The 14,708-nt window shown below is 32.1% G+C and overlaps 1 protein-coding gene across 3 annotated transcripts in view; it reads left to right on the top strand.

Annotated features, from left to right (window-relative positions):
• Positions 1–14,708, top strand: part of AEBP2 (AE binding protein 2) — a 59,712-nt gene that overhangs the window by 31,581 nt on the left and 13,423 nt on the right. For all 3 annotated transcript variants that reach the window (XM_036236915.1, XM_016140454.2, XM_016140456.2), the window contains 4 exons: positions 3,636–3,822; positions 6,693–6,817; positions 11,173–11,240; positions 13,134–13,247. In XM_036236915.1, the coding sequence (XP_036092808.1) occupies positions 3,636–3,822; positions 6,693–6,817; positions 11,173–11,240; positions 13,134–13,247 (494 nt within the window). The remainder of the gene's footprint in view (positions 1–3,635; positions 3,823–6,692; positions 6,818–11,172; positions 11,241–13,133; positions 13,248–14,708) is intronic.

Genomic DNA, 14,708 nt, shown 5'->3' with positions numbered 1-14,708 from the left:
TAAAATCACAAAAGGCACCATGAAATTCTCCTATTAAGAGGGATGAAGGTGGTGCTAAGGTCGCTTGAGGCAACAGCAGATTTGTCTCACCTGTTCTCTATGATATACACTTACTGAGTGGAATAACATTAAATGATGCTTAAAATTCTTTTCTCCTTTAGGGTAAAAGAATTTGCATTTAAGTGAAATGGTTTTGATTGTGATTCCATTATTTTTTTTTCATTAAAATATTGTTTTCTTTTTTAGATTTGTTTATGATTCTTGATGGTCAAAATCAAAAATAAAAATTTTCTGTTAGAATTCTCATTTTCAGAGCATTGAATCATTGCTGATTAAGATAAACTTGCAATATATGTATATATTTAAACTCATAATATTTACTTTCAGTTCTAAATCCTTCCAAGGCCTATTCTTAAAGGATCCCAGGAGAAAATGATTCCGCCAGCCTACGGTAACCTTATAACTAAGGATAAACCTGGTGGACTCATATCACAAAATCTCTTTGAGATCAAACCTGAGGGCTTGGATCTGATGCCTGTCACCTCCATCTCCGCCTATTCATTGTAGTCAAGTAGCTGTTCGAAAATTTGAAATAAGGAGTTTTTCAATACATTTGTTTGAATAACCAACATTAAACTGGGAAGCTAAAGGCAAAGACAGTTTTATTTATATTCTTTGAAGTATCTAACAAAAGAAGATTATTTAATCCGTTTTTAGAATAGGTGTTAGGAAATATAGGGCTGGTATTTTCTTGGAAGTAAGAGTATCGTAGGGCTCATTCTTTGGCAGTACTGTGTCATAGGAATACATGTGAACCAAGTAGGTCATTTAAAATTTTCCATGCTACATTAAAATAATTGAAACAGGTGAAAATAATTTAATATCTTTGACATAACCTGTTATATTATCATTTGAACATTTTATCAATATATGAAGTCAATGAAATGTTTTTTTTGTTTGTTAGTTTTTGGTACTAAATCTTCCAAATTTAGTGTATATTTTAAAGCCACATTTCAAGTGCTCAGTAGCTATATATGTCTGATAGCTAAAATGTATTGGACACTGCAAAGCTAATCCATTAGAGTAATTCTACTTAAGGCGCTCAGTTCAGATGCTAAACACTTGATCTATATTTAGATGTCACAAAATTTGCAGTTGCAGAATTAGATGCACTACCAAGTTGTTCTAAGCATACTTAAAAAGTTTTTCAGTAGTTAAATTGAGTAAAATGTTTTAAATTAAATTAAAAAATAAGATGGTTATTCAGAAAATACAAATAAAAAACCACAATGAGATACCATTTCTTGCTAGGGTGGTTTTAATAAAATAAAAAATAAGTGTTGGCAAGAATGTGGAGCTAATGATTATACAACATTTTGAGTACACTAAATACCACTGAATTGTACATTTTAACATGGTATGACATGTGAGTTTTGCTTCAATAAATAATAAAAATTGATTTAAATAAAATTAAAAGTTTTAATTTTTAGTTATAGTATCCTTGCTGAAAGTGATTAGTAGCAATATCTGACTAGTGGCTTCTGTGTTGGATAGTGTTATTCTATGGCAACGTGGTAATCCACAGAAGATGGAAACCTTAAAAAGCATTATTCTTTCTCGATACTCAAAATATAGTAAGTTTACATTCTAAGAATTAGATAACCATTAGTTGCTAAACTTCTCATGGTCAAGAGTCTGTAGCTGAACATTCTTAATGCATGGTATCTGGACCATACTATTGATGGGGTCGTTGAAGAAGTAAATTAGTAATTTTAAAGTACTGGATATGGCTAATGGGTTCTTTTCATGGTTTCCATAGCACTCTGTGCCTTACTCCTGACTATAGTCCTTTGAAGGTGTCGCTTCGTATGTATGTCTTGCTTGACTACATGTAAACACTTTAAGGGTGAGAACTATATCTTAGCCATCCTTATACTTGTAGAATTTTGCAGAGTACTGGACATAGATGAATATGTGAACTAAAATCTTGTATCATTCCTCTGCCTTTTAATTTAGTGTGCACCCAAGAATGGGCAAAGATTTTTATTAGCAATGCTGAATGCCATTAGAGCCCATAAAATGGTCTCTTGTATATCAAAATAAAAAGAAAAATTATTATGGCACTATATGAGGAGTGTGCTGTGAAATGTTTTTAGCCAGCGTTGGTTTTATCAGAATCTATAAGCAGTTCAGTTCTGCTGATATATTTAGAAATATACCTGTGATTTACAAGATGCTTCTGTTTATAAAAGTATACTCCTGCCTTCAGAATGAATGGAAAGGAGGATGAATTGGGATAGTTATCTAGATATGCAGTGAAAGTGTGAGGATCTCCTTAAGGAAGGATGAGCTCCTTTTCACTGAGGTAAATTTAGAGAGACTATTTGAATAAAGTTAGAACCTTTATTAATAGAGAGTTTTATTGTTTTCGAAAGTTGAAAATGAGAGGTTCCTGGATTAGAAGAAAGAGTCCAGAATCCTGTAGACTTTTTTGTGGTGTTATCTAGTTAAAGTACCTAGGAATAATGTGGTAAATATAATTGGTGTTAAACATGACAAATTTGCATGGTTGGAGTTTGGTTGTCAAGTCAGAAACTAAGTAAACTGGATAAGTTACTAATAGAAAAGCCACCAGCAATCTAGCTGTAGTTTTGCTGTTTGGGGATCATTTTGGACAACGGTGTTTGTTTTAATTAACATTCATTTGTCAGAAGACCTGCAAATATTATTTCCTAAGATTTAACTAACTAGAAATCATACACTTGTACAATTTGTGTATTGTAATTTTAGTGATATCCAAGTGTTCTGTGTTCATTATGGAATAGCAGATCCACTAGGTTGACTTAGATTGTTAACCTTTTGTTTTCTCATACTTGAAAGTACAGAAAACTAAAGAGGCAGTATTTAATGGAATTGTGGAGGGTTGATTAAGACCAACCCTGAGCATAAATCTTCTCTGAGAGGCTAGACCTAGTAGTTTAAAAGTTAGTATTCATGTATTTCTTTCCTATCTGTTACAATAATAGGGAGGCTGCTGAAGGTTTGAAAAAGCATATTTTATATGATAAAAATAATTGTAAAGTTCCAGGAATACAAGGAATTGTCAAGATATCTAATTCTTTGATGTGAAAACATTTTATTGCTCCTCTTACAAAAGTGATTAATTTAAAACCAGATCTTTTTTTTCTTTTTTCTTTTTTTGGTGATGGTGTCTTGCACATAGAGGAAAGAGCACTAGGGAGACATGAAACTTGAGTTTTATTTTCCAGCTCTGCCACTGCCTTATGTGTATTACTTTGGGCAACTTATAAAGTGAAAGAGTTCTTAGTTTCTGGAATTAGTTCTATAGCATTACTGATTTACTTCTGAAAATATGAAATATTCACTCATTTGTATTATGCTTGTTCCCCTACACAGCATCCTGACATCCTTTTGTTGTTGTTGTTGTTTGTTTGCTTGTTTTTAATTAATTTATTTTACGGTGACATTGGTTAATGAAATCTGGTAAGTTTCAGGTGTATAATTTAACAGTAAGGAGTATATATTTATTGCATTGTGTGTTCAACTCCCATAGTTAGATTTCTTTCTGTCACCACATATTTGACCCCTTTATTCCCTTTTGTATTTTTATTTAGTGTGTTGTTGGTGGCTGCAATGCCAGCTTTGCTTCTCAGGGAGGGCTAGCTCGCCATGTACCCACACACTTCAGTCAGCAGAACTCCTCAAAAGTTTCTAGCCAGCCAAAGGCCAAAGAAGAATCTCCTTCTAAAGCTGGAATAAACAAAAGAAGGAAATTAAAGAACAAACGACGACGCTCATTACGTAAGTTTTTCACTGAAAGTCTGTGTGTATTATAATACTTTTGTTTCATATAAGTTTAGTTTTTACCTTTCTTCGACTCTGCTTATCTGTTTTTTGTTAATGGTAATAAACAGGATACCTATGGGACCACGTGAGAATTCGATGGGTGTTTTGTCTGTAGTAGCTAAAGGAGCGTAAATATATGTTGCCTTAGAATACAAACTATATAGAATTAGATTTTGAGGGTTACTTTGATTCTCCTCTAAATTAAGAAAATTTTAAATATGACAATATGGTGTTTCTAACAATATTTTTTAAAAATTGAGCATATTAAGGGTAAAAATCAAGTAAAAGTTAAGTAACCTATCTCCTCCAAAGTGGTGTGTGTGAATAGCAAAACTGCTGATAGTCTGTTTCAGCACTTAACAGTTTATTGTAACATATAATATATAATCGTTAAATGCTTAATTACAAGATGTGATGCATCCTCTATATTTTGGATAGAACAAACACACTTAGATGGTAAGGCTTGTAAATGTTGGGGGCAGGGATTGACTTTGAAACTCCAGAGCCTACCACCGTTCCTGATTCTTAGTATCAGCTGGTTAATTAAATATATTCTAAATGAGGAAATATGATTGAGTGAAGCTGTTATTGAAAAGGGAAGCCACTGCTAGGATGATCAGAGAGAAAGAAAGATTGCATTTTACTCTTTTTGTTGGGATTTGATTAGAATTTAGAAGAGACTGCAGAATTAATTCAGACTATAAAGCTTGTCTCTAAAACATTGAAATGTTTTTGTTATTATAAAGCTGCAGTGGACAAATGAACAAACCACAAGTGAAAAATAGGCTTTCCTAAACTCTCTTAAGATGTTTAGTGTCGAAATAAAACATTTTTTTTTCAAAGTTGGCTACCAAATTTAGGTTATATTCATTTTCCTTTTTGATTATGTTGCTCATCAGTTATTCATTCATTCATTCATTCATTCATTCCACCTACAGTACCTGGTATTCCTAGGTTGTCTCCCATCCAACTGGACATACCCAACCCTGCTTAGCTTCCAAGATCTCACGAGATCGGGCATGTTCAGGGCTTATCGGGTTTTTAAAAAATGGGCACCCAATTTTAACGTGTATTTGTATGGTATATCCTAGTAATACTGCTACTGCACATTATAAAACAGTTACCAAGAAGGTATATTGAAAAATGTTAAGATGAAAAGAAGTGATGGTATTTTCTTTCTTTATTCTAATGGATCATGAAACATCTGCTTTGTAGACTATTGTTCAAGTTTAGTATTCTTGAAACTATGATAGTGAACATAACACAGTTAAGATCTCAATGCATAAAATTTGAGGTTTGAATGGTTCGGAGGGGTGAGTTAATGTTATTTTCTCTAAGTGCTTATCTTCTGGAAAAAGCATAATTGGGGAGCGTGGAGAAAGTACATAGTTTTTTTTTTTTCCCAATAGCCACAGATCTCTAATAGGAAGGAGATTTCTCAGCATTAGGTAAAATCATGACTTTTTTCTCCCATAAATATCAAATACTTTTTTTCTTACTGATCTCCGATTATTATCACTTTGTCTTGTGAGTTCTGCTGGTTTGTTACTAGTTGGTATTTTGCTTATATTCTTCTGAGGAAAAATCCAGTGAGAAAAGAGCTTAGTTTTATTGAGTATGCCAACTGGTGAAATCATCACCCCACAAAAACTCTGGTGGATTTGTGTAGATGTTCTAAGAACTCCATGAATAGTAGAGATAAATCCATTCCATGTACTGGTAAATCACAATAGTGTGGTAAATGAGCTGCATCTAATTCAGAATATGCTGTACCAGGAAATCAAGCCATTTCTTCTATTGTCAGGATAATTTAATTTTTAATTACACATAATCTTGTAAAATTACATATATTAGTGAGCTCCACAGTTGTAAGACAATAAATTTGTTTCCCTTATTTTGAGCAATGTTTTTATTAATAAAAATGGTGCAATTTATAATGTTAGTGCAAAGAAAATTGAAATTTTAAAAATGTTCTTAGCAAATTAAATCTTCAGTGTATAGCTTTGTTGTGATCACACTAAAAGATTGCTTACCCTAGGTTTACGAGTTTATTATTTTTTAAAAAGTGGTTAATATAACTACTTTATGAATTAAGGCTTTTTTTATGTGCATTTATTTTACCTAATTAGAATCCATAGCTATTTTATCTCCATTTCACAAAAAAAGGAAACAGGCTAAGGTTGATTAAGAGGTTAGTCCAAAATCACACAGCTAATAACTAATGTGTGGAGTTGAGAGTTAGACAGTATTTTGGTGGACTCATTATCATTAAAAAATGTATGATTTATAATTCTCTTAGATTGTTTAGAAGAGTTATTTATAATCAAGAAAATACTTGTCAGAAAACCCAAATAATATTACCACTTTGTCACACACTTGGAAAATTTTTGATTACATATTAATATAGAATGTTCATGTAATGTATTCCATATGGTTTGACTGTGGTGAATGAGATCTCAGTGTGGTGCACAGATGGAGACGTTCATCAGATTGTTGAAAATGTAGGACTGACACTTAGGAGAGATTCAGATCTAAAATATAAATTATGTGCAAAAGCTGAAATGTGGAATCATGATATCTGAAGTTAGAACCTCACATACCAAGGGGCCACATTAACCCACATTCCCTCATTAGTTGGAATTCTGCTGTATACATCTTTAATCTTGTCAGCTAGCCTTCATTTTTTGAAAACAAAAATCTTGCATTTAAATACTACGTTAATACTTGTGAATCATTTCAGTCTTTCTTAGTTACTATATATTTTTGTGGAAAACAGACTCTTTGGCTATATTTATCTAATTATTTTTTATCTCTGTGTTTTTTAGCACGACCGCATGATTTCTTCGATGCACAAACACTGGATGCGATAAGACATCGAGCCATATGCTTTAACCTCTCAGCTCATATAGAAAGTTTAGGGAAGGGACACAGTGTTGTTTTTCATAGTACTGTAAGTATTTGATTTTTTTCACCAAATTATTTATAGGTTTGTAAGAACATGTATTTTGACTTTCACAATCATGTTTTTAAATCACTCAAAATCTAAGAAAATACATTTTAACAAAAATTATAAAACTTTGCTTTATCAATATTTTAAAAATTACTTGCATTGTTGGTTATAAAGCAGATATTTCTCATAAGCTGACTTTTTATGAATCAATTAAATATTTTAGTCTTTCATTCGAGCTGTTTAGGAGTATTAATAGTGTTGGCATTTGGGCTACTAGGCATTTGAAAATCAGGCTCTGACCTTAGTAAACTAGGTATTTTCTCTGACTTCTAGTTTTTTTATTTGTAAAATTAGGAACATTAGATTACTTTTAGTTAACATCCCTATGTGCTGCATGTTTCTCCCTTACCCTCAAAACACACATCTAAAGTTCTTGTTCAACAGAAAAAAAATAATAATGGCCGTCAAATTAAAGCTTTGCGAAGGGAGAGAGTTTTTATCTCTTTTGTTCCAGTGATGTCTCTGAGGTGTCTAGAATTGTTCCTGACACATAGTAGGCACTCAGTATAATCATTGAATGAATGTGTTACTCAACATAGAAAAAAAAGTATCAAATTTGAAAAAATACATTGTTTAATTTTGCTTATCTAGGGGCTAATATAGAGTTCTTTCTTTCCATGCCCCTTTGCCATTGTATTATCCATTCATCTTTAAACTAGAGTTTGGTAAGGGAAGTTCATAGAGGTGATTTGCATCCCTGGAAAAAGATTAATTTTGGCTGTTGAAATACAGAATAATAAAAAATTAAGATTTTTAAAAAAATATTTCAATTAAAATGCACAAGAATTTAAATAGGAAAGATTAATATTGATATAATCAGTATCTCTACTGATTTGAATCTGTGTTTTTTCCATCTCCTATAATAATGAGGACTTCTTGTATTTTTTACTTTTCTATGTATACTTCCAATTCAGAATTTCCAGTTTTGATTTTGATTCTCAAAATTAAAGGCATGAAGATAAAAGATTACTAATACATAAAGGAAAGGAAACCTTTTCTGAGATTGGAAAACGTGAGCGGTATGAGTTTTTGTTTGAGGGAAGGTGTACCATACTTGGTCTCTTTTAAAGAAAGAAATATAGTTAATATAAAAAAGAAGTAAAGGGTTGGAAGGAAAATTAGAGGGTTTAAAGAGGAAGTTAAGATGGGTCTGCTGGGAATATTTGTTGGGATTCAGCAAGGTAAGGATCTTGCTCAGCAGTCGTGGTTGGAAGTCCTATTTTGAAGTTTGATAATAGGTTTTTGATTTGGTAGGTCTATAATTGTCTTTGGTTTTCAGAGGTCAGTAAGATGTGGTCACCAGACCTTGAGTGTAGCATTATGGTTAATTTGTTTGTTCACGTAACTATTGAGCATCTACTGTATTCTGGGTACTCATGATACAGCAGTGAACAAAACAGGTTAAAACAAAACGAAATAATAAACCGTACCTGCACTCTAGTGGAAGATACATGACAAATAAGATAAATTAGTAAAATTGTAAGAACGTAAAGGAAATAAAGGTATGTGCCGTTCATTTATGAGGTGGGTGAATATTATAGCCAGAGGGAATATCAAGCACAAACTTCTGAAGTGGGAATATGCTGAGTATTTTGAAAAACAGTGAGAGGGTTAGTGTGGCTGTAAGAAATGAGTGAAATGGAGAGAGAAAGAGTTTTAAGTTGGAGAGGTTCTAGGAAGAACCTTGTTGGACTAAGACCTTGACTTTTATTCTGTGCGTGATGGGAAACGAAGGAGTTTGAATAGCCATGATCTGACATGATTTTTTAAAATAATTTTTATCGAGGTATATTAAACTGCACTCATGTAAAGTATTCAGTTCTATGAGCTTTGAAAGTTCTACGTAACTCTTAAGTTACCACTCCCACACTTAAAATACATAACATTTCCACCATTCAAAACTTTACTGTTGGTATAGCTTTGTGGTTCATTCTGCCTCTGCCCACTGCCCTAGAGAATTCACTGATATCTTTCCTTATGTAAATTTTAATGTTCTTGCTTTGGTTTCTGTGTTGTGAGAACAGATTGTAGGTCAGGATGCTGGGCAAAGGAGATCAGTCTTCTCAGTATCCCATGTGAGAAAAGACTGGAATGGTTCTAGTGGAGATGCCAAAGAGGTTAGATTCCGGATATTATTTGAAAGTAGTACTGACAAGAACAAGAATTATGGATGGATAACATGTCAGATTGGATAATGAGAGGAAAGGATGACACTAGTGTTTTTGGCCTGGGCAGCTGGCCAAAAGGATGGAGTTGCCATTTAAAATAGAGATCGTGGTGGTGATCAGATTGGGAGAGAGGGGAGTATGTATCTGTAATATCGACTCATTTCTATAGAATCATCTAGTGCCCCTTTCACATAGGCAAATGGGCAAATGGATATAATAGTAAAGAGTTTGAGCTCAGGAGAGGTGTGGCTACAGATTCAAATATGGAACTTTGCAGCATATAGGTGTATCAGACTCGATAAGATCGCCTAGGATCTAAGTATAAATAGAAAAGAAAAGAAATTTAAAGATTGAGGTTTGGAGACCATCAACATTTAATAATTTAAAGGGCAGTAAATCTAATGAGATAATGGTCCAGTAATGAGAAAGTATCTACATATTAGGGAATAGTGGTAATGCTGATAAAATGGTATTTTAAAAAATAACCTCCTTTCATATGCTTTCATCAGAGCAACTCCTTGTAATGACGTCCTTAGGGTCACCATAGGAGAGTAGAGATTTAAAAAAAAAAAAAACTAAAAACTAAAAGTAATGGTGATGGTATTAGGAGTGTAGTAGAAAATTTAAAAATTTACTGAGTGAAATCATTTATGACAATAAAAGTAAGTTTTCTAACTGTAGAAAACATCTGAGGATTTAAGAACATGCCTGTTTATCATACATTTAAAAAACTGAAGAATAAGAGAGATTTGTACCCACAAGTGATTTCGGGGAGGTAGAGGTACCTTGACTGAGGAGAAGTCACAAAGGTGGAGTGAAGAAAGGTTTTTCCTGAGGAAGGTGGAAGGAAGAGACATCTATAATGGGAAAAGGTCTTTGTTGGACACAATAGAAAGGAGGTAGGTAAGCAAGTTCCCCAAAGTTTCATGTCTGGGAAGGTTTGATGGAGGCAGTATGTGTTAAACAGAATCACTTTCGTTAGTATCAAAATGTAATCAATACTAACTACAAATTTAAGTGTCCTAGTTATCAAATTAACTTTTATAGGAAACAACCATACCGATAAACAGTTAGCAGAGAAAATATGTATGTGAAGGGACTGTGCTGTGTAGTTTGCCTCTTTGTCTTTAATTGAAACATTTTCTTTCGAGCCTTCTCCAGAAGAGGTCAGCAGATTCCTAGTTACCAGTCAATTGACTTGCTATGCTTGGTTGGTTTGCATTGTTTTTATATCTTTATTTCTTTGTAGAGGTATTTTGTTTTAGCATCTTTGGATCTGTCTTTGGGCTTTTTAATTAATCTCATTGCCAAGTCTAGAATTAGGGTACTTAATTAACTATATAGGTTTTTAAATAATGGGCATAGGAAGTGTTTTATTTTTTAAACGTGCTGTTGTTTAATTCTGATATGTTTTGAGAATGTCATATAACATTTTGTGTTGCTGTTTGGAACTTAAACTTGGTAAAGTGCTAATTTTGTTAATAAGGAAGTTGTAAGAGTTATAAAATACCATTTTGATTTGTTTTTATTTTATTTAAACATTACTGTAATTTTCAGAACCTGGTAATGAATGATAAGTATATTGTTTTTCTTAAATTCTATGGGTCTTTTTGTTCTTGTTGAGCTATCCTTTAACTTAAGAGTCCTTAAAATTGAACCTAACACTAATTGGCTAATGTTTCATTTAAAATAAACCAAACTAACCAACAAACAAAAAAACTCCAAGCGAATAACAAATACCTTAGTTGTAAATTAGAGACTTTCCCTTTCCCAGCAGTATTTTTTCTTTACTGTTAAATCTTTTAAAAAATATTCCAGCCAATTCTTGGTTAGCATTTTAGCTAAGCTCCAGACTTAGTAGATAGTAAAATAAATATCAGTTCTTTAGTAAAGATATCATGGTTTTAGTATTTGGCTATTTAAACCACCTTTAGTTCCTTGTTTCTCTGTTTCTTTTGTGAAAATATATGATCAAAGGTGAAATTGCAACAAAGCAGGGCAGAACAAGATGGGGTGGTATTATTTGGTCCAGGGTATGAACACTTAAAAATTCCTGATTAGTGCTTTTTAATGATATATTAGAATAATGTGTTACTAATCATTTTTACGATTTCTTATCATTACTAGGTAATAGCTAAGAGAAAAGAGGATTCTGGAAAGATAAAACTTTTGCTTCATTGGATGCCAGAAGACATGTAAGTACTTGGATTACTATGTATAATTAATAGACTAGAATCTTTTATTAAAACCTTACACTCAAAAATCAGTCAAGTTATTGGATTCAGGCATAAAAGCCTTGCAGAAATCAAACCATGAAACATTTTGATGTTATTCAGATTAAAGAGGTAATCTCTGAAAGCTCTTAGTACGTGCCTCAAGGTTATAAGCTAGCCTTTTGATTGTTTTTAATAAAAGTTGTCATAGCAATTTTTAATAGGATGTGATTATTTTAGGATTTTTAATGACCCTTAAGTAGTAAGCAAGCAGCCTTAGTTGTACTTTTGTTTGAAAAGTTTATTTAAAAAAATTCTAAACATTTTCCAACATAATTAATGATATTTTAGAGAAAAAGCAGTTGGCCAGTTTTCCAGCAGTTTTAAATTTTTCTTTGAGTTTTAATACCCATTTTAGAGTACGTCTGGTCCAGATGCTTCTTAATTTAGTTAATCAGTTTTGATTTTCTTTTTATCCTCTTACTGAATTTTTTTTTCCTTGTTACCAAAGGTAATAAAGGTCTTTCGTAGAAATTTTGGATAAAATTTATAGGAACAAAGAATACAATAAATTTATTAAAAAATTTATTTTAATTGAAGAAATGATTTAAATTCCCCCCTACTTCTCCCTCCTTCCAAGCATAGAACAAATTTAAATGAATAGAATCACACTGTTTATACTTATTTTTCAAAACTTAATATGTGGTTAATATTTATCCTTATTAATATATATTTGACAGTATTGTTTCCTAAACTCCATTTTAAGATGTTAATGAATGTGATGTGAATTAAAAGCACTTAAGTAGATTTACAGCAGCACACCTTAGCATATTGAAATAAATTATTTAGTTAAAAAAAAAAATCTATCAAACTTCATTAGTGTAGAACATATTTTCCACCACTTACCTCTCTTCCCCTTCCAGGTTTTATAGATCTGCTACTGTAAAATGTTTTGAAATGGCAGTGTAAAATTTATTTAATAAGTTGTTTTTTGCTGAACATTACTCATTTTTTTCTAAAAAAAAAAGAAAAGAAAAAAAGAAGATATTAAAATCTGTTGTCTTCCTGAAAGTTTGTGCTAATTTTAAATCTCATCTACTGCATTAGAGAGCTTATTTCACTCTATTATCAACACTGGTTATTATAATTATTACATTTTGTAATTCTTTGATTACAGATCATTTTTAAACTGTTCATTTATTTGGTGAATTGATGATTCGTGTTCTTTGTCTACCCTGTCTCTTTTCCCTAATGAGTGTTTACCTGTTTCATACTGATTCCTAAGACCTAGTTTTATATTAAGGTTATAAACATGGTTTCTTTAAAAAATATATTCAAATGTATGTGTATTTGTAGTTAGTACTTTGAAAATTGATCACTACAAATATGAAAATGCTTTTATTTGAGTGTCCTTTTAGGATTAAGTTTCTTTGATTTTAGAATTTTGGTTATACATGCATTTATATATTTTTGAAGTGGAACTTGGTGAGGTTTTTACTTATTTTTTCAAAATTTGGTGTCAAATTTCCATCAAGTCAAGCTCATTTTCACTAAGCACACTAAAAGACAGGGGAGTGTTCTAATGTGTTTCTAAGTTTGGTATGGCTTTGTCACCAAAGTTTGTGACAAAAATTTTTGTCACCAAAAATTTTTAATGGATCCACAAATTCGTGCCTAAATTTTCACCCTGCCATTCTTAGCTGGGACTGAACATCCCACTACCTGAGATTCTGATTCTGAGTTCCCTTGGCTCCTGATAAGCTTGCCAACGTAGGTGGCCTTGTCAAACTGGCAGAAAAGACTAGGTAATGTGAAGCTGTTGAGGGGTAAATTTAAAATTAATGTTATTTTATTCACTTGTCTTTAAATTCATAGTCTGCCTGACGTGTGGGTGAATGAAAGTGAACGACATCAATTAAAAACTAAAGTAGTTCATTTATCAAAGCTACCCAAAGATACTGCCTTGCTTTTGGACCCAAACATATACAGGTAATTTAATTCTGGATGTGATGTTTTACCTTCTGAATTGAAACCTTAAATCTCCCTAAATTTTGGATAAAAGTTTAGGACTTATTTTAAGTATTGAATTCAGTACCAAGCATATCTTGCTTGTAGAGCTTTGTATGTGGCAATTACATCACAAAGATTTATAAATACAGAATTCAGAAAGATTATATTTTAGTAAAGTTTTTGTGCCAGTTTAAGTCCAGATTTATCTTAAATAGCTTAATTGTAATATATATAGTATTGAAAAGAATGCCTTTTGCTTAAGTATGTAATTCTTTTTATAATACCAGACTTTTGTGGACCTGGGAGTGAGTGTATTGTATGTGCCCAAAATACCATAAATGATTGAGTTTTTTAAATTTAGACTTTCCCCTAAACTTTTCAAAAGCCCAGATTACATATTATTGTGTTTGCTTTTAAGAGGTAGCATAGAGTGTTCACATTTCTCATAGTTTTTTGATCTGACCTTTGTTTTAGTATGCTGTACTTTTATGAAGGTATAGGGAGGGAAAGGAGAAGAAAGAGATCAACATTTCTGACTATGTGCTAAGTCACTTTGCTAGCGCTTTACATATACTTCATCCTCACAGCAGCCCTCTGAAGTAGGTGTTACTATCTGTTTTACAGATTGGAAAAGTGAGGCAAGAGGTTAAATAGCTTGCCCAAGGTTACCAGATAGTATGATGTGACTGAACTCCATACTGCCTCTATCCAAATGACACATACTAGAGTGATTTAAAAAATGGTAAAAGTACTTAAAAGGCACTCTTAATGAATAAACTTTCTGTATTTTTAAAATTTTAATTTAATATGTATTTTACAGAAGGAATAGGTTAGATAAGCATACAATGACATATAATAATTGATAATCTGAAATGTAAATTTTAATTATCATGAAGAGACTGTTCTGTGCCAAATTTTGAAGCAATTACACACTTTGAAGGTTCTGTTCATTCAATGACTCAACTTTTTAGAATGCTATTCACTGTTACAGGAATTCTATAATTTGAGCCATTTTCTGAGAATGAAATCCTAACATGATGAGTCTTGCCATGTGGAAACACTGAGACTCTATAGAGTTTTCCCTACTCCAAAAAAATTGAAAATGTATATACCTTTTGGTCAAAGTGCTAAGTACAATAAAACCCTTGTTTTTTGTGGGATGAGCTAGGTTATCATGAAATTAATGAGCAAAGAGAATAGTGAAATATGACTTTAAAGGAGAAGATTGAGGGGAATCCACTACCAAAAATATAGAAATATTATGACTTAAAAAATAATTGAATATTCTTTACTTACTGGTAGGTACCTAATCTGGGGTTTGTTTTTGCTTACTCTTTAATGGGAGTAATTAGCACTACAAAAGCATGATATTTTGGGAGAGCCACTCTGCTGTCACAACCGATTGTAAATGGCTCTTACTTAGACAGAGAGTTGACAAAG

This window comes from Rousettus aegyptiacus, unplaced genomic scaffold (genome assembly GCF_014176215.1).
Source record: "Rousettus aegyptiacus isolate mRouAeg1 unplaced genomic scaffold, mRouAeg1.p scaffold_m13_p_2, whole genome shotgun sequence".
Taxonomy (NCBI): domain Eukaryota; kingdom Metazoa; phylum Chordata; class Mammalia; order Chiroptera; family Pteropodidae; genus Rousettus; species Rousettus aegyptiacus.
The sequence above is the reverse complement of the archived record's forward strand: the minus strand, read 5'-3'. Positions and strand labels throughout refer to the sequence as shown.